The 19,328-nt window shown below is 43.5% G+C and overlaps 1 protein-coding gene across 1 annotated transcript in view; it reads right to left on the bottom strand.

The window, feature by feature from the left end:
- Positions 1–14,045, bottom strand: part of SMOC2 (SPARC related modular calcium binding 2) — a gene marked incomplete at its 3' end in the record, with an annotated part of 144,692 nt that extends 130,647 nt beyond the window's left edge. Inside the window, exon 1 of the mRNA XM_081998145.1 lies at positions 13,855–14,045. Within this exon, the coding sequence (XP_081854271.1) occupies positions 13,855–13,932 (78 nt within the window). The 5' untranslated portion in view covers positions 13,933–14,045. The remainder of the gene's footprint in view (positions 1–13,854) is intronic.
- Between the last annotated feature and the right edge of the window lie 5,283 nt (positions 14,046–19,328).

Raw genomic sequence — 19,328 nt, 5'->3', positions numbered from 1 at the left:
TAATATGAAACCTTTAGAGATTGCCTTATAGCTTGCTTGTAAGGAAACATTATAAAAATGAGTCCATTTTATTTATAGCCCATTTTATTTTGGAACAAACACACTGTTTCGGGGTGGAGGGGAGGGAATAAAAAAAAAAATAGTGAGACTGGAGCTTTTTCCTTTCTGCACTTTTGGAATGAGTATATCTTTCCATTCTGCTGACCTTGATTACTGCCTTTTCCAGGTTCTACCCACCTCTATTTTACCTGAGCCCGTCCCTCCACCAATTCCAGGTATCTTTCAGCCAATCTTTGGCTCCCAGAACAGTTTTTGGAGCCTTCTTACAGCATGGCATTTAAGAATGGCTGTGTTTTAGAAGAGATTCTCCCCTTACTGCCAAGATCAAAACCATGATTTTCACTAAAAAAAATGGATTGACAGTCTTATAATAATGGTTTTGGTGGATGTGGGATTTAGCTCCAACTTATCAACCTTGTATCAAGACAATGAACTATAATTGCCATGCAGAAAAGTAGACAGTATTTTAACAGGTTTTATTTCACAAATTATTGGCCCCTTCATTGGAATTTTAAGTTCTGTAATCATACGCATTTTACAACAATATGTAAGAAGCATGAATATGACAAGGTTGATTCAAGAAAGTAAGTACCACTCAGCAGCAACAGACAGCAGGATGAAGTCATTTTGTGCCATTCCTCTGTACACTATATGCCCAGGGGTAATCCTTCTGTCAATCACCTTCTACCTATACGCACAAAAAGCTGACGTGTTTCTGTTTTATTTGAGGGGCATGGATATGAACAGCCCAACCACCCAGGCATGTACAGACAGACAGAGACTTTATCACCTCTCTGAGGCTTCACATGCTCATTGACAGTATCTGTTTCAGATACTGCAATCATTTCCAAGCTTCTCTGCACACTTCTGCCCCTACAGGGAAGACCCATAGTCAAGTTTATTCTCCTTCATTTCTTTCAGGACAGCAAAGAAAGCTTCCCTTGGTCTAGAGTCAAGAGGCCACGCATGTCCAGCTTTGCCTTGCTCAAACTCCCACAGGACTCAGGAGGATGTGGTGCAAAAGGTTGGACTTACCCATTATAAAGAGTATGGAATATTTGAATTGCCATCACACAAATCCTCTGGCATCGATGCACAGCTGCACCTGCAGCTCCTCTATCCATGACACACGACTATCGGAGAGCTCCAAACTCACTTCTGTTGAGCACCTGCCTCAGGCACTCCGGCTCTCCAAGTCACATGAGGGTCTACAAAAGCAAACTGATATTCCAGAGAGCCAGGACAGAAGCTGTGATTGTGACCCCCTCTCCCTTTATCAGGAAGGACTGCAGCATGGTGAGGCAGAATCATTTCTGATCTCTCAAAACGGTGGAGTAGGGGGGCAAACCATCTCACTTCCCCTCACCCACGCTTCTCCACTACTTGAACTGCCCTGCAGACACCTGGCTCACATCCCACCACTTTTCAAACAATGCAGGACACAGAATGTGTGGATGTGACACATGCAGCCTTTCAGAACAAACTGATATGAAATTAAGTAATCAGCTCCAATTATATTTTATTAACAACTTCTAAATGTCACTCTACTAAATAGTAGTGTTCTAGCAAAAACAGAAACAATAAAAAATAATCACAAAGGTTTAAAAGTTGTTGACCTATATTCAAACAAGAAACATCAGGCATGAGAAATAGAAAGCATCTACTTCTGCCTCTCTCAGACACACGGGCACACCTGCTTTGCTGTTGCTGACAGCAAATAGCTGCGGGGCTCTTCCTGAGAGACATCCTGCATACCACAAAATAGCTGTAGAATATGAACTGTGACCCCTTTCAGCTTTGATAAACTTGTCATTTCTCTCAAGCTTTTCCATCCATCATGCACACTCTTTCTAATGTTTAACTCCTTTATATGAAGATCCCTTGAGGGAATTTCATTGTATCTCTGACACTGGTTTAATTGCTGTCAGGTGGAAATAGTGAGTTTTTGCATGTGATTAGTCCTATTTGTAACCACCTAATTTCATTGAACACTTCTGGTTGCCTCTTACTTGCATTAAATGAGTGTGATTTCCTGACATGGTTGTAAAATTAATCTCACTTTGGAGTTTCCTCACCCCCAGGTGTGTAGAGAAGACTCAGGAGAGCAGTTTTAAAAAAATAATTTACTATTGTGTCAAGGAGAGAAACTGTGTAACGTTTTGATTGCTTCTGTCATAATAAGCAATTCAAGCAGTAAAAGCTCTCTACTCTCTCATCATTTAGGATGATAGTCAAGAGAGCTACTAAAATGAAACCGACTATTGCCTGAGGCAGTTCCTGAAATGGACCTGATCTGAGATTTGAAGGGAGATGGTGTTTTTTTCAGTCTTTAGATAACAAAAATTTATCAACTGTCAAACACAGTGGCTCTGCAGCATCTCCAACACATTCAAAACCTGTTGAGAAAAACTTAGAAAACTTGTCAAAAGAAAACTAACACTAAACTCCTATCCATCATCCCCTTTCTTAGATCAAAACACACAAACAAACAAAAAAAATTCAGATCAAAGTGGTCAGATCAAATTGCATAAACTTGAGGGAACAGAAATCTGAAATTCGGGTTATTAACCCCAAGGAAATTTTAGGTTTATATGGGGATTTTCCAGTCATCATTGGAAAACAAAATTAATTAAAGCATTGCATGGGAATGTATATAGTCCACCCCTGCATACACATATATGATTGACATGGGTAGTCTTAAGAAAGGAGATGGCAATCTAGGGAATTTATTGCAGCTGATGGATAACATTTTGAAGCCCCAGGTAGCCTGTAGGAAGAAGATCTGTACTCCTTGATAATGCTTGACACCTCTTTGAGGTTGTCAAGAGAGCCTTTGGGCAAGGTTTTCCAGAGGGTTCTTCATGCTGCTGCTAGAAAAAGAGTACATTCAAGAGGTGGTGAATGTAGCAGCAGGAAGAGCTCTCAGGTCTTTGGTCTGCCTCTACAGGATGGAAGTATCTTGCATTCAGATCCATCTTCTTTTCTCCCTCAAGAAAACATAGGGAAGGGCAGTAGTTAGGTAAGCTTCCAGCTTCACGCTGAGCTATATGCAAAAATAGGAAGAGGCATCCAAACATTCCCTTTATATGTTGCAGGAAAGACCAGGCTGCATTGGTTCAGGGCTTTTTTTCCTTTAGGGGAGAAAGAGTTTTTCCACCATGAAAGGAAACACATACCACAGCCCGAGAACCCCAGCTTTAGGGCAGTGATAAGGCTGAAACATTAGGCTCTCGCAAGTCAGGAAATACCAAGCAGATGACACTTGGCCCTCCGCACTGTGCAGATCCCCTTTGGCCAGCGGCATGACAAGACAGGGGAATAGACCCTTTTGCTCATCTCCTCCAGTAGTGCCGAATTGGTTGCCCTAATTCTTTACAAAAGGTACACTCCATTAAAAAAAAAAAACAAACAACAGGAAAGTCAATACAAAGTAGCCAGACTGGATACTATGTAAAGGATGTAAAGAACCAGGCTGTGGACACCACTCCACAATTAACTCCACTATTTGTATACCCTCCATTATTTGAGTTCAGCCTTGTCTGTAAGCAGCTGCCATTCAAGATTTACTCTTATTTATTGTTGAACTTGATAACGATGGTAGACCAACAGGGCCAACCAAGAATGAGGCTCTTCTGACCAAAACATGGTACAAATCCAAAGAGTTTACAGTCCGTAAATAGGCAAGATATGCAAACACTGGGGAACAAGATGTACTAAGGCAGGAAGGTCAACTGTATGGGAAAGGAGAAGGTTGGAGCAAAATCTGCAGAGGCCAGAGACAGCCCAATCAAAACCAAAAGTCACAAAGGATGTCAGTTTTGAGGTCCTCTGGGGTCACTTCTAGCAGCAGGGTTTCTGCTAGCCCTTTTCTTTGGTTTTACCTCAATGCCACGTGTATTGTGAATCTGTGATTATCTCACCAGTTACTCTATCAAACCAGCAGTGCTATGCTTCTGTGGGTTTGTCACCAGCCACCCAGATGCATAAAGCAATCTCTATCAGCAATATTCAAGCCATTTCATCTTGGTGTGAGATCTGGCTTTGCCATCTAGTAGGAAATACTCTTATCTATCTCTATTGCCTTGCATCTCTCCTGTTCTTGTGTCTAGTGAATGTAAAACACTGACATTTCAGAAGAGCAGCACTGTATACCCATTTTGCAATGGAGAAAATTACTGCACTAGATGCAGACAAATAGATATCTGAGCTCTGCTTTTTGCCATTTTTCCTTCAGAAAGAAATCAATTATCAGTGCATGAATATTGCCTTGTAATTTTATTGCAAACTAATGGAAGTCCATCACTAAGCAATGACAGAGCTTTTGCTCTGGGAGTCATTCAGCACCTGGAAAGGGGAAACTTAAACAGAAGAGCAATTTACCAAATGAACACTTCTTTCAAAAAAAAATCTTTCCCTTTCTCTCAGAAATGTAATTCATGGAACCTTTCAAGGAGAAAAAAAGATGGAAAGATAAAACCTCCTGTATAAAGTTCAGATTTGCAACTAAATCCACTTAGGCTGAAATCCCTCAAAAATTTGACATGCTTGAAAACTGCCTTCCCGGGAGGACACAGTCTGAAACATAATCCTATTAAATACAGTGTGGAAAATAAGTTGTCCACTTTGTTTTGTCTTGCTCACCAGAATTCATGTAATAAATGTTGCAAAAAGAAACAGTATGGCTATGTACAATGAAATTAACGGGCCTTATGCTTTCTGCAGGCTGAACCCCTTCTGGAGTCCCACAGCCAAGAGCAGCTCATATGTTAGGCCGTATTTTCCCTCTTGTCCACACCAGCTGCTCTGAGCTCTCATTAGTGCTAATGATTAATTTGTGTCAAGGCAAGCCATGTCATTAAGGACACCTTCTTTTTACAGAACTGTATTCCACCTTTCAATAGTTTCTCTTGAAAAAATCTCTTGAGATTTTTCCCATTTGAGGGCCTATCTGATGGACAACTGAGTGGCAAGTGCTGAAAAATGAAGGTGGCCAGTTTTCCCCCTCCTCCCCTCCAGACTTACCCATCTGGGTAGAGAAACACGGGATTCCCCTACTTTCAGCCCTTCCTAGAGGGAAGAGAGCAGACCGTGCTACTCTTGCACTCCCTCCGGTGGTGCATCCCTAAAGTGTCATAGAAGAAGACAGGTGACCTCCTTGCCCCTGGGGATGCTGCGTAAGTATTTGCAACGTAATGGACAGGAGAAATGGAGAAAGATCTCTGCTTTTTGTCTGACGTCTCTGAAGTCTTTGATGGCTGCCTCCCAAAAAGTTAGCCATCCTACAGACCAGAGACAATTTACTAAACAAATAAACATACAGTCAAGGCAGAATCTTCTTTAGTTTTTTCTTGCCAGTCTTTTCCATTTCTGCACCTTCTTGTAGGGATCAAGGTGTCTTTAGAACTTGTGCTATCCTCTGCTACAGTGTAGCATACTTGGGACCAGGTTTCACTTATTCGATACCATTTTTTGGATAGAAATTTTGACTTTAAAAAGTGACACTTGCTACACTGATTTTTCACTTTAACAGGCACATCAGTCCACATGATGGCTACTCTCTGGCCTTTAGCAGTGCTACACAGCACTATTGGCATAAAAAGATGTCACACAGTAACTGCAGCACTTGACAAATATAACCTTACAGAGCCTGGGTCAGCTTCACTGGCACCCCTTTGGCTGCACTAAGTGGCATCAATGTGGGTGCCAAAGTGAATGAGATTAACTGATTAAAACAGTGATTAAATGCATAAATAAGTCTTCACCTACACAGATGGACATGAGGACAAGTACATTAACTGAGGCAACTGAACCAGAGCGAATTGGAAGCCCTGTTCAACACATCCTTACAACACCTGCCTCTGATAGTAACTCTCCTTTTAAGACCATTAGGTTCACCTTCTGATGAACCTCCCAAATAGGAATCCAGTGTGTTTGGATGCCTATAGAAAGTCAGGATGAAAGCAAAAGCACTACAGCCAGCATGTCACACACCTATCAGCCTCGTTGAGAAGAAATTATCGCAAATTAATATTACTGCCTTTCTGATACACTGCCAATGCCGTATTTCCAACTTGTATTCTCCAAAAAGCGGTCCCAGACCCTAAGCTCTACCATTAGCAGAAAGATGCCACTGTAAAGAGCAGAACCTAGCAGAGAAAGAGGCTTGGGCATCAGTTCTCTAGATTGCGTGATCTAGATCCCAGGCAGATCACACATCTGTGATACTTCAAGACACATGGTCTGGTTTAACAGCATTTCTGTTCACGTAGTCGTGTTATAGTTAAAATATTGTTAAACGGTTTGTGTGTCCACCAAAATGTCACCCTCCCTTCTCTCCCTCCTTCAAAGTAGCAATGAGACTCAATGGCAGACTTTTACTCACACTGAGCTCGACCACTCTTTTGCTTTACTCCAGATAAGACCAGGAGAAAGATAATGAAACTGAGTCATTGCCTTCCCTGCCTGACATCCACACACACTCCCAGTCTGTAGATTTTCTTTGTACTACAGCTTGCTATATGGCTTACAGTGAGTCCATCCTGATCACCTTAAAATGATTCTTTATTTGACATTATTTTCATTTCAAAAAATGTACAGAACTCTCCTGAGCATTTACCTGCTTATTCACTGACAGTATCTTGCTTTAATACTGCCCAAAGGTCAGAATATTGTTAAATGTATGATAAATCCAGCCTGAACAAAAGACTGTGAGCACTTTACAACAGCAATTTTATCCTGAAAATCTGTAAAATACCACATGCAGCCATGGCATAAATAAAGAATGAGCATTCCAGAGCAATGGAATTTTTCTGTGTTTTCACGTAAGTACTCTTTAGGTGCTCTAGGACAGACAGTCAAAGATTTATAGCACATGTATGACAGCTAATTTGTATACAGTTTAAAAATTAACATCTAAAAGACAGGAAAGTATACTATTACATCCTCAGAACAAATTTAAGGTAACACAAAAGAAAAAAGATCTTTACTCAGTGACTCAGAAGGTGACAGAACAAGCGGCCTAAAGTAAATAAAGAAAAAAAAGCTAGGTTTTGGGTAGGTATGAGGTAAACATTCTTGAGCAAGCTTCTAGCAGCATAATGAGCAAGCCAAGGAGAGAGCTGGAAAGGATCGCCTTCAGGAAATGTTTTCTGTTTCCATCCTGACGAGAATTCTAGGACGTATTCTCTATTAGCCTGGGTATTCAGCAGCTGATGAAATACTTAGTGGTCATTTTTAAAACACAATAAAATAAAAAGGGGAAAAAAATTCACCGAAGGGCAGTTACTAACTCATCAAGGCAATTTCTTCTGCAAGGACTGGCTCAAACTTCGGTTTGGGGGACTGACTCCACAGAAACTTACTTCACGGGTTCTGTGGTAAGACGTGATACTACATTAACTTTGCTTCTTTGAAGACCACTCATAATTTGGTAAAGTCATATTAAGAAACCCTCTGTTACCACACCAATCTAAATGCCAGCCCATATGCTTTTGGGTAGCTTTCACCTCCCCATCACCAAAGTTTGTATCCTTGGATCCCATACACACAATTGCACTATGCCAATGGCTGTAATTCAGACCAATTCCCTATGCAGATAAGGCAACTAGGCAAAGATTGAAAAAGTGCTGGAAGAACTGCAGTTATTTATGCTATACCTGCTCTTCTCTGCTCAGTTCTTTTCCTGAAGAGAATTACTAGGTATTGCTTATGGCCAATTTATTGCTACGTCTTAAGTTATCTCTCCTTTTCCTTTGCCACAAATTATTCTGTGTAACATCAGCATATCGTAAACTATAAGTTTTTTCCTGAAGCATTTCCTCTTTTCAGGCTCACAGCCAGTGTTGCACTGGAACGTGTTTTATCTATCACTGCAGATAAATATGAAGGCAGTGATTATCAATTAATAACCGGAAGTGTAGAGAGAAATGTCAGCAGAAGCATATCCGATGAGAATATGCCGGAGCATTGAGACCAAAATGACGGGCATCCCCAGAACTTTATGGTAGAAGACAGTTGAGGGGCAGAGGAGGGGAGGTCAGCATTCACAGTCAAAAGCTATTTTGACTATATTCTTTCTGAAGAAAGCATTCTAACTTTTTACTGTGAAATGACCTTCATTGAGAATCTTTCATCTCAACCTTCTGAAAATCTACCTCAAAACACAATATTGAATCAACCAGAAAAATTAAGAAGAATTTTGGGTTTGAGCCTAAAGAAAACAGAAAAATACTTGCAAATCCCCAAGTCCTTTGCAAAATGTAACCTCCATTCACTCTGCAGCTTCCCCAAGAACGTATGAATTTGTTCAGATGAAAAATGCCACTCCTGAACCAAACTCAGACCTTCATTTGCCATTCAAAAATAGGTCTTTGATCTCCACTCTTTCTTACTCAGTTTTTAATTTTCAGGCGCCTCTGCACTTCCTGGTCTCAGGCCTGACAGGAAATGGAAGTACCAAAATACCACGAAAATGGCTGCGCCTGTGGTGAGGCTGGTCTGGCTGAAGAAATGGAAACACTAGCAAAGTCCTGAGCGAGCCAGATCTTGAAAAGATTTGTAGCCTGATTTCCAAACCAACACGGTTCAGATAGGTTTTGGATAGCAGCTAAACCTTTGGAGGCTTCTAAAAATGAACCAAAGCCCGAGGTCTGCCAGCTGTCAAGGAATACACATGGCTGTTCCTCGAGGCATTCAGTGGGCAATCGGGGGGGGACAAAAGCATCACAACTGGCCAAAATACGCATGATCTACTTCTTTTTGTTTCCCCAATCCTGCTCTTCCCTCCCTACCCACATTTACTTCTACTCTTCACTTCTAGTTTTAAAATCTTATGGGTGTGCAGTCAACCTGCCATCTTCATTATGTCTTTCACGTGATAAGGTACAGCTTATGTTGGCTGCATGCAGAAAAATTACTTCTAAGCCCTGATCAAAAGTTTTGCTGACTCTTTCCATAATAACCCTCACAGGTTTTGTTTTTGTTTCTTTAGTGAGAAGTGTCTTGAGAGTTTATTGCAAGGAAGCATTGTTGAAAGTGTTTTATTTTCAGAGCTGATGTACCCTTGGTTGTACCAATGCCCATTTGCAGTAACAATGCTGTTAGGATCTGGAGCCACTTACAGTTTTATTTATGGTCTTGGGTTTTGAGTCACAATTAGAGTAACTTTTCCAAATGTTTGGGTTTGCAGGCGCCATCCAAATGGGTCCTTAACTTGGAAAGCATTGATTGTGTTTAGCTTCCCTTTACTGGACTACCTTAGTGGTCCATCTTATATTGGTGAGTGTTGTGGAAGCTATCCAGCGCATTAAGTGCTATTGAATACTCACAAAGCATGTGCCAAGGGAGAAAAAGAAAACAATTGTTCCCTGAAATATTCAGCCTCTGATGAAAGGAACTTTTAACAGGCAGAGGTGTTCATTTCAAGCAGCGATTTCAAGCAAACTTTCTTCCTTTGTAAAATCTAAGATCAATATTGTATTGAGAAGGACACATGGTTCAGCAAGATTTTGAAAGAATAAAATTAAATAGTTTGTGGTATAAGTCATCAAGATTTTAAAATAAGAAACACTTGTGTCCTATTGTTGGTACAAGTACATGCACACACACAACACCGCAACTGAGATAAAAGCTAATCTGATGGTTCCAAAAATACAAAATAAACAATGCCAAAGTAAGTGTGGTGGTAAGTGTAGTGATCATAAACTTACTTATTTGAGGAACAAAATGAGCTTTCTTCAAAACATTGTGTTTCAGAACAAAAGTACCTATATCCTCAAGATATGACTATTCCCCTAATATGCCAACAAGACTCAGCTCTCATCGGTTTCATACATCCAGAAAGAATGGGTGCATCTCACAGAGCAGAATAAAAACACAGCATTGCAAAAACATTCCAACAATGTGTTAGAAGAATTGCAGACTATTACCTGCCTTTCCATAAACAAGGTAAAAGGACAAGGCTACTTAAGATATTTTCTGGAATGTAAGAATGTTTTACATTAGTATTTGACACAAGGGGAGGAAAAACTGGGAGCAGCCAAATTGGCTACAGTCCCTCCAGATCTCATGGTTTCTTATGAGACAGCTCTCAGCCTACCTTCCCAGAATGAAAGCCATTGTTCTGTTGCCAATGTTTATTTATTTGAAATAACAATAAATATAATACTAAATAACGCTCTCCTCCCCCATGCATCCCTGTGGCTCAGTTAGCAATTCCGAACTGGAATATTATGTTTCCCCTCACTTTGTCTGTTATTGCAATATGCTCCTACTCAGGAGACAAGAGTCCAGGAGCTACTTTAGCAAAGAGTATTTTTTGATGACGAGGCCAAGATTGGCACAAACTCAAAATAGCTTTGGGCTATCTCTAACCCAGCGAACTCACAAGAACTTTGAAACTCTTGGACCCTAGTGCACTTCCTGGCTCCCCAGTAAAGATTCCGGTGTGCATCAGCCCACCCCTCATGGTCTTCTTCTACCCTGGCACAGAGGCAGGGACCCAAGCGAGTTATGGCTGGGTCTACAATTTGGGCAGAGAGGGACATGTTACAACACTCATACACTCACTTTAGATACAGCCGTGAGGACCAGGGGACCAGACTGTAGTCTGCCTGATGTATCTCAAGTACCTGCTGACTACTCTGATGCATCCACTTGCCAGAAATTGTCCTGATAGCTATTACTAAGGTTGTAGGAAACCACATGCTCATCAGTCCCTGCAGACCTGCAGTCACATATGACTGTTAGGCAATCAGAAATTTCTTGGAGGTGTTATTTGCATGAAAACTCTGTAATTTCTTGCTATTGGACTATTGCAAAGCTTCCAACATCTGAAAATCACCTATCACCTGAAATATAGATAGGTGGTTGTTGTGGGGTTTTCTGCTTAAGGGAAATCTAATTCAAAAAATGTATTCCTTATTAAAAGGGGATACAGCTCTGTAAACTACAGGAAGTCTTCTCTAAAAGCAATATTTGCTCTGCTTCTGGAGCTAGCAAGGACATAAAAGTTAAAACAGTCCAGAAATCTGTTTAGACAGACGAAAAACAAAGACAGAGAGAGAGATGCTGATACCCTCCTCCTTGACTGGCCATCATCCAGTTTGTTGCTTAGAACCCAGAGCTGTGCAAAACCCAGGCAAGGAAAAAACCTCTGATCCATGTAGTCATCTTTTTAAAAGTGACCTTTAGAGTGGCTTTTGCTAGAGGGAACTTCAATTTTATTATCACGAGGTTGCTAAGCTTCATCTTATGGCAGATTTACCACTACAGTTGAGGAGACTGTATCCCTGGTATTACCATCCATGACAGTGTGATACTCTCAGGGATGTGCATGCTCTCCCTGAAATCATCCTGCAGTTTTCATGAAACTCAGGTCCACAGTGAAACATGCTCTGTCCCTGTGGCCTCTGGTTATTTATGAAAAAGCTGGTCTTTTGTTATTCTTCCAACCACAAATAAAATCTTCATCTGATGTGTAGAAAAGAATGGTAGTTCTCTGTCATCACACGATGGCACAGCAGGTGATAAAAGTCATATATCGCCTTGGTCTTTTTAAACATCCTAAGTTTCTTTCTCCTTATAATTATGCAGATACTACCTATGAATATTTGGGAAAGATACATGTGGGAGGGGTTATACAGTCTATGAGCTACAAGCAAAATGACTGCAGGAGTAAAGCATGATTTAGTGCTGTGGTATTTGTTGCTGTAATAGCATTGGGGTTTTTTGTTGTTGTTTAAATAGGGAAGTACACAAATAGTAGAAATAAACCTCCCTCATTCAAAGTTTAGTCTTGTGGAAAGATGTAAAAATTATGTCTGCATGAGAGTGTGTGTGATGTCTTCTTCCTACGGGTATCAGACTCTTCATTGCCTATTTTACGGAAGGATTTCTAATGTAGCCTAATATTCATATGGGCTAGCCATCTCTGTAATAGTCAGCAGAAAAACTAGCATGGGCTCACTACCTACAGTCCCCTAATAAACAGGCTAGCTACCTCTACCAAAATATTCAGGTTTAAGTCAGTCCGAAAGCTTAAAGTCTCCAAAGCCATTACCTTTTCGGTAGCAGACAGTGGGGATTCCACCGGGATTGACTTTTCTGGTCATGGTTCGTAAAGATGCATGCTACTATAAAGTAGAGAAAGGAATAATACGCACTCTGCATGTGTGACAGAGGGAACGAAGGGACTTCAGACATCCCTCAGCTAACAGTGAAGTCAAATACATCTGTATGAGTCCATGACATTTAATTTTTAAAGAGTTTGCCCAAGTGCCGTCGGCCAGATTTTTGTTCCCTTTTGTGAGGCCGGCAACCACTCACTGAATGACAGTTACATTCAGCTGTGATTTACATCTATTAAAAGGCTTTGGCATCATTTGAGTCATGTATCATTTAAAGATGATATAACAGTCACAATCACTCTTGCTTTACATTTAGACAAATTAAGTGTTGGTAGCATTTCCAGTTTACTTCTATACTAATATTTAGAACTTTTTTATGTACAGAAGAAAGACCATAACATGTAATCTCATGAATTCTGTTTGTGAAAGTGAACTTGGAATTAAACTGCAACGTTAATTTGTGAACTAGAATAGTATATATCACCTGACAGTCTAAGGGTGCTTCCAATGAGGTTCTTAAAAAGTAAAAGATGATAATCACTTGACTTATCTGTCCCACACTTTCAAATGCCACACACTACAAAATTCATGAAGCAAACTCATCCCTTTAAGGTTTTCAGTTAGCAGCTTCTAATCTACAAATCATTTCCAAAAAAACTAGATGAGAAGGCAAAACTTTTTCTGAAGAATTTCAGGTATGAACAGCTCAGCCATCCCCCACCACCGTTTCTCCTTGAGCTGTCCCTATCCCCTCTTACTCAAAAAGAAAAGAAAAGGAGAAAAAAAAAAAAAGGAAAAAAAAGAAGGCAAAAAACAACTCTCAGTATTTTACAGAAATTTTCTGAAAGACTGAGACAAAAATAGGGTCTATTTCACTTTGCAACAGCTTGTAACTTTAGCCTAACAAACTCTAAAGGGCACAGCCCTCACCAAAACACTTAAAAACAGCTTGAAAGGGGTACTCGCTGCCCGTTATGTTTACTCAAGCACTTGTTTAAAAACACATTTCAGGAAAATGTTTTTATTTCTACAGATTGCATTAATTATAGCTTTGCAAACACTGCAAGCTCTACAAGAAGACTGAACTGAGCTATTAGCTGCAAACCTCAAGTCTTGGCTAGAGAAGTGGTTATGGCTTATTTAGCAAGCCTAATGAATTGGCTCACCCATCTCTACGCAGAGTTCCATGTTTAGCATCATGGAGCCTGGAATAGCCAAAAAGGCTTGTTCCACGTCGCTTTATAATTAAAAATAAATTAAAATCGGGTCAACCCAAGACGGTCCAAAAGCAGACCTCACTGCAGCATTATTCCTCTTCAGGAAAATAAAAGCATTAACACGGACATTAACACTGGCCCGAAGCTCTGCGGAGACCCACGGTAAACTTCCACTTCGCTGCCACGGGCCGTGCTCTCCCCTGGAAAAACGCGAAGGGGCGGCGGTGCCGGCTGCTCGCCGCCCCGCGTTGCCGGAGGAGCCGCGGCGGAGCTCCCCGCCTCTGCTGGGGGCTCCGTCCTCCGCCCAAAAGCGGGAAGCAGCCCTTTGCCCGGCGCCTGAGGGGCGTGGGGCGGCCGCACGCCGCCCGGGGAGAGCGCATAGCCCGCTCAGGTGCGCCCCGGGGACCGGCCCGCCGGCCAGCGCCCGGCGCCCAGCGGCGGGGCGGCCTTACCGTGAGGGCGGAGAGCTTCTGGGCCGGCACGGCGGGGAGCAGCTCCGGCAGCAGCAGCAGCAGCAGCGGCACCCACATCCTGAGGCGGCGGCGGCCGGCGCCCAGCGGCTCCGGGAAGCGTAGGAGGGGGACTGTCCTTGGGGTGTCGCTCCCCCCCGCACGACGCCTGCTTTGGCTCCTTTTCAGTCGCTCCCGCTGGGAGGTCCCAGCTTAGGTCCTCTATTTTCTTTTTCCCCACCCCAGCCCTTGAGATTTGGGGACGGGAGTATAGCAGAGAGGCGACAGCTTCTCCCTCTCTCTGTCCCTCCCTCGCTCCCAAGAGAGGCAGTCCCGGTTCGGGGATGCTCCCCAGCCTCTCCTCTCACGGCGCCCTCCCGCCGCGCAGGCACTGACTGCCGGGGGGATACGCCGGACCCCGCCGCCTCCCCCGGGGCGCCGCACCTCCCGCCGCCTCGGACGGGCTGCTACCTAGCCCTGGGGGTCGCCTTCTTTCCCCTCCAGCCTCGTCTTCCCCTTGGCGGGGGAAGCGGGAGGAAAAGATTGGGAGGGGAAGGGAGGACCCTCCCACACCACCCCTCCGGTGTCCGCCGCCGGCGGGGGGCCGCGGGGAGGCACGGCAGCGGCTGCGGAGGCTGGCGGTGTGCGACCTCACCCAGCCGCTCTTCCCCTTTTTGCTCTTATCCTCCCCCCTCCCCAGCCCGGCCTCCGCTTTCTCCTCCCAGACCCACAGATCCTCGCCGATTAACCCTCCCCGGTGCTCCCGGGGGGACGCCGGCTCACTCCCCCCCCCCGCAGGGCTTGTTTTCCCCCGCCTCCTGATGAATCAACACGTACAAATAACCGGCAGCCCCCTGCCGAGGGCGGGGGGGATGTGAGACGGGCCCCCACCCCCGACCCGGTGCACCCCGACCCTGGCCCACCGGGCACCGCCGGGGGCGGGGAGCGAGGACGGGGGCAACCAGATTTCTGGCGGGGGGCGGCAGCCGGGGTCCCTGTTTGCCCGGGGCGGGAGTACCCCGGGAAGATGCAGGTTGCCGCGGGGCTTCCACTACACGTGCAGTTACACGCCAGGTGAAACCTTCCTTTCGACAGTTTTGCGGTGTTTCTCGCTTATCTTCTAGGAGCCAAATAGCGGTATTTTATTATTTCCTTGCTGTGAACGGCCAAAGGATCTCCTCTCCCCCCGCCTGAAAGAAACCCTCCTTACTGCAATTTTGTCAATGGGGAGGCCCCCCCTGCTCCTCCCTGGAGAACCTGTGGCTCGCTGCCAGCCTGCATTGGTCCCCACGGCTCAGTGGTGCTACCAGGGAGGCTCAAGCTAGCAGGGCTTGCTTTATTCTTAGGGTGTGCGCAGCTGTGGGAGAGGACCCGGGCGTGAAAGGGCTTTAGGGAGGCTGCAAAGTGGCACACTTCCAGCACACAGTGACAATTTCCCCAAGGGTCCAGATCTGACCTTGCTGGCTTGTCACACCCTGGCAGTCACACATGGCCTCAGCCAGGGCTCAGGATGGAGCGCGCTCTCCAGAGCAGTAGCTGCATGCACAGTGAACCAAGGTGTAGAGAAGTAGATATTAATTACAGACAGACTTGGGTGCCCTACTTGAGACATCTACTGCTGACTTTTCCAAATCCTACGACGTCCAAGGCATGCAGCCAACAGTCACAGCTTCTCTACGTCTCAGCTAAGCTGCCAGAGTCACAAGGATTTGGAAAGCCCCCTTTTCAAAAAGTTTGGTTTCAAACAACTCAATTATCAACACAAAGTATGTGAATGCATGTGTGCGTGCGTGGCCCATAATATTTCCTGGCCTTTTTAAATGTGAAAAGAAAAAGAGAAGAAAGCTATCATATGGCATTGCCCAGGTCAGAGTATGTTTGGGACCCTTCACTGCCCCACACAGACCTCCATCAGTCTCAAACTAGTGACGTCTCACACAGAGATAGCAGACTGCCATTTGCTGCAGTAGGTAGCGCAGGACATTTTGCCAGCTTCACAGCCCTTGCCTCTCAGCTAGGAGGTGGTGAAACTTGGCAATGTTGATGTCCCTGTAAGAGCCAGAAGGAGCTTTTACTCTTGTGACCGTGACTCCAGCATCCTTCACACCTTAAAGTTATTCTCCACATGTACCTAGTCCCATTTTCCCCTCATCAAACCTCTCCTTCCCATTGCCTTGTCAATGCAGTCAGTCTCACCTCTCCAGAATGATCTTCCCAGTCTTCTTCCTTCTCTGCCAGTTTGTCCCAGTCTGTTTCCCAGTTCGGGTCCAGGTCCCCTTCATCATCAAGCAGCCCTACAGCCCCATGCCTGCCTTCCTTTCTGCTACTCTCCGTAGCTTGCTAAACTCACAGTCCCTCCACCTTCAGCTCAATGCCCTCCTGTGCACTGCCAGCATGCAGCTGGGCAAAGGCAATTCACGGCAGACGGTCCCGTTGCTCTCGGTTTATCTGTCAGGACTTACTAAATGGCACAGCAGTTTGGATTTGACATTGCAGGAAAGAATCCATGCTCAGAATAGATGAGAAATTCATCTAATAAAAACAAGCTGCAGGTTTTTGAGGGTTTATTAAGTTAGGCAAATTTGAGTGGATTTCCACAGAGTTGGCAATAGCCAAAAGGCCAAAACTCTCCAAAAAGGGAAGCCTAGAGTCCAGAAACTGGTGGCATTATGGCTTTAAAATAAAGATGCCTTGCCAAAATATACACTATTATTTTGTCTACTGTCATTTCCCCAGTTTTTTTTTTTTCTCAAATGAGACTTGACTATGCTGCTTAAACTTTCTTCTTCCCTTTCCTTGCTCCCCATCCCAGAAGATAATTCAGCCTAAAGTAAATATTTTTTAAAGGAAAATGTGAGACCAAGTGATAAAAAACTGGCAAGGCTTAAGCAACTGAAAATAGCATTTTATAATGTAAAAGACAGAGTGATTTTAACAGGCAGAACTTCCAGCCACCACCGTGGTGGTAAGAAACCTACCTGCCTCTAAGACTTTCCAGTCTGACTAGATAAGGGATATAAAAAGGGAAAGAAATGTTTTTCCTCATTATAGCTGGGGAAGGACTATGAGAGAGTCATATCAGTATTCCTTACAGGTGTTGATCTCCCATTTAAAAAGGAGACAGATTTCCAGAAGGACTCATGGGTCCATTCACATACACTGTGAGTGTTCCCTCTGCATAGATGCCACTGAAGGAAATTTTTGGTTTACATTACTTGCTGTAGTTTGTCAGTGGTGGCTTTATCCTAAGAGCAGTCCTCAGCCCCCATGGCCAGATATGTTTTGGGTCATGTGTCCCAGTCAATTTTGACCTAGCTGCCACCTTACACCAGGACCATGTCCAGACTTGATCTGTGCTACATAAGGAATTGTACCCAAGTTTCCTGAGGTCCTACACTTCTGCTCTCATAACAAGACCCACGTTTTCTCCTCTTCCCCCAAGTCTTTCCAGAATGTTGTAGAAAGCAACTCATGTTGCTTAGATGAATGAGCCTCATGGAGCAAGACTCTATAGTCTAACAGCAGTGGATCCAAATATACAGGAAATACTCAGCAGAATTTACTAGAGCATGAATGCTTTCTTTTCATCCTTTTAATTAGGTCAGGAAAACCAAAAGAGAATTTTCTCTCTGCTATAGAATTGTGAAGGCTCCTTTAAAATCCTGTGGACAGTTTACCATCCTGCATTAAATTCAACAGGATTGTTCCAATAAGGATCTTGGAAATTCTAACCGTGAGAAAGGAAGAATTATCTGGTTCTGAACTATCAAGGCTACAGAAGGTAAATCCTCTTAGCTTTCAATGCAGTACTGCAATGACAAGGATGGACCGCTAGATCCAAGCTGTGTTACTTGGCTGGGGTATGTAAGTGTTCAGGGGCCTGCTTCTCATAGCAGGATCAGGTGTTGCTTGGCAGAGGATAATGCAATTCTTAGAACAAGATTCTTTTTCTTCTAAGGATTCCTGGTACCCTCTTTTAAAGAATTGCCCTGCGCTCTTACCTGCTTTTCAAGTTTGCTGTTTCTCAAGCAGCAAATGCATTCTGCAGCCTTGTTTGAGGTATATGAAATGCTTGATTCATTTTTAAAGTTTGAAAAAATAATGGGAAATAATATTAAAAGTCAAGCAAGCAGTTCCCATAATATCTAGAGTATACGCAGGCACTTAGAGACATGCAAACAAGTACAGAACAGTTATTTGTATGCTCTGTGGCTATGGCCTACCTTCCTCCCTCATGTTTCTGCATTACTGAGCAACATGAAGTCCTGGTCAGTGACAAAGACTGATTGGGCCCGTAGCAAATAATAACAAAATAGGAGTAATTAATTTTTTTACTTGTAAAGCATTATCACTTAGCTGCTTATAAACAAAGGTACTAAATCAAAACCAACCAACATCAATGGCAAGTCTCCCGTGGCTTTAATATGAATATGAATTAAAAGCTCACAAACAGTGATGTAAGACTCCAGCCCTACTGTCCTTGTGGTATCATTAACCTGTATTCACAGGTTTTCATACTTGATATGGGTGAAATCCCACATATATCACATGTTTAGTTTAAAGGAATTATAAAACCTTCTGCTGTCTTACTTCTTTGTGTTTGCTCTGAGTAGTAAGGAAGATGGAGTCCAAGAGGTAAGTAATCTCTTTGTTCTTAATCAAAACATAAAAATTACTCATTCATTTAATTATTTTTTTAAGGTAGAAAATGATCTTTGTAAACTTCTTTAATGTGCATTTTGTTTTAACACAGCTATGAGCAAGCAGCTGATGACTGATCTGTGCTCTGTGCCACATGAAACATGGGGAGGAATGTTTAAAAGTGTTTATGGGAACCAGGGGCTTGAGATGCTGTTTTTTGAGAGCTACATAGGTGAGCCAAACCCTCATCACAAAACACCAAGGCCCACACATTATTTCGTTATGAAATATAAAGTTATCAGACTGCCCTTTTAGAAGAGGGAGACAATGTAGAGGTAAAGTCAAAATTGTGGAGGAACAGGCCCATGTGTGGCTGATTGTTCTTGGGAAACATAGATAGCTCTGAAAAGTGTCACCCTTCAGTTAGACTTTCCAGTTTCAGCATGTTGCATTTTTCATTATAAGACCTTACAGTGTGGAGTTTTATCACGCTTTAGCAAGCAGTCAGTATGAGGAAGAGGACTTAATCCTTCAGGGCAACAACAACAAAAAAACCCTGCTCTGCATCTTGTGGGGTACGAGCAGAGCAGCACTAGTACATTTCCCATCTGTCAGAGAACGCACTTCTGCCACGCTCTCCCCACCCGACGCCAGCACGCTTCTTAGACTTCTCAGAAGGAGGTTGCTTGTTGCAACGCAGAGAGAAGCATCACTGCTGACTCACTCGCATTAAATCACCCTCCTGGATCCCCGCAGCTTTGTGGCCAGAGGTGCTCCTCTTTCACCCAAGTGTGGAACTTGGGATGGTGTGGCTGGGGCAGGACCAAACCCTGAAG

This window comes from Phaethon aethereus (genome assembly GCF_964289735.1).
Source record: "Phaethon aethereus genome assembly, chromosome: 3".
In the NCBI taxonomy this organism is placed as follows: domain Eukaryota; kingdom Metazoa; phylum Chordata; class Aves; order Phaethontiformes; family Phaethontidae; genus Phaethon; species Phaethon aethereus.
Note: the sequence above shows the minus strand (reverse complement) of the source record. Positions and strands in the feature narration are given on the sequence as shown.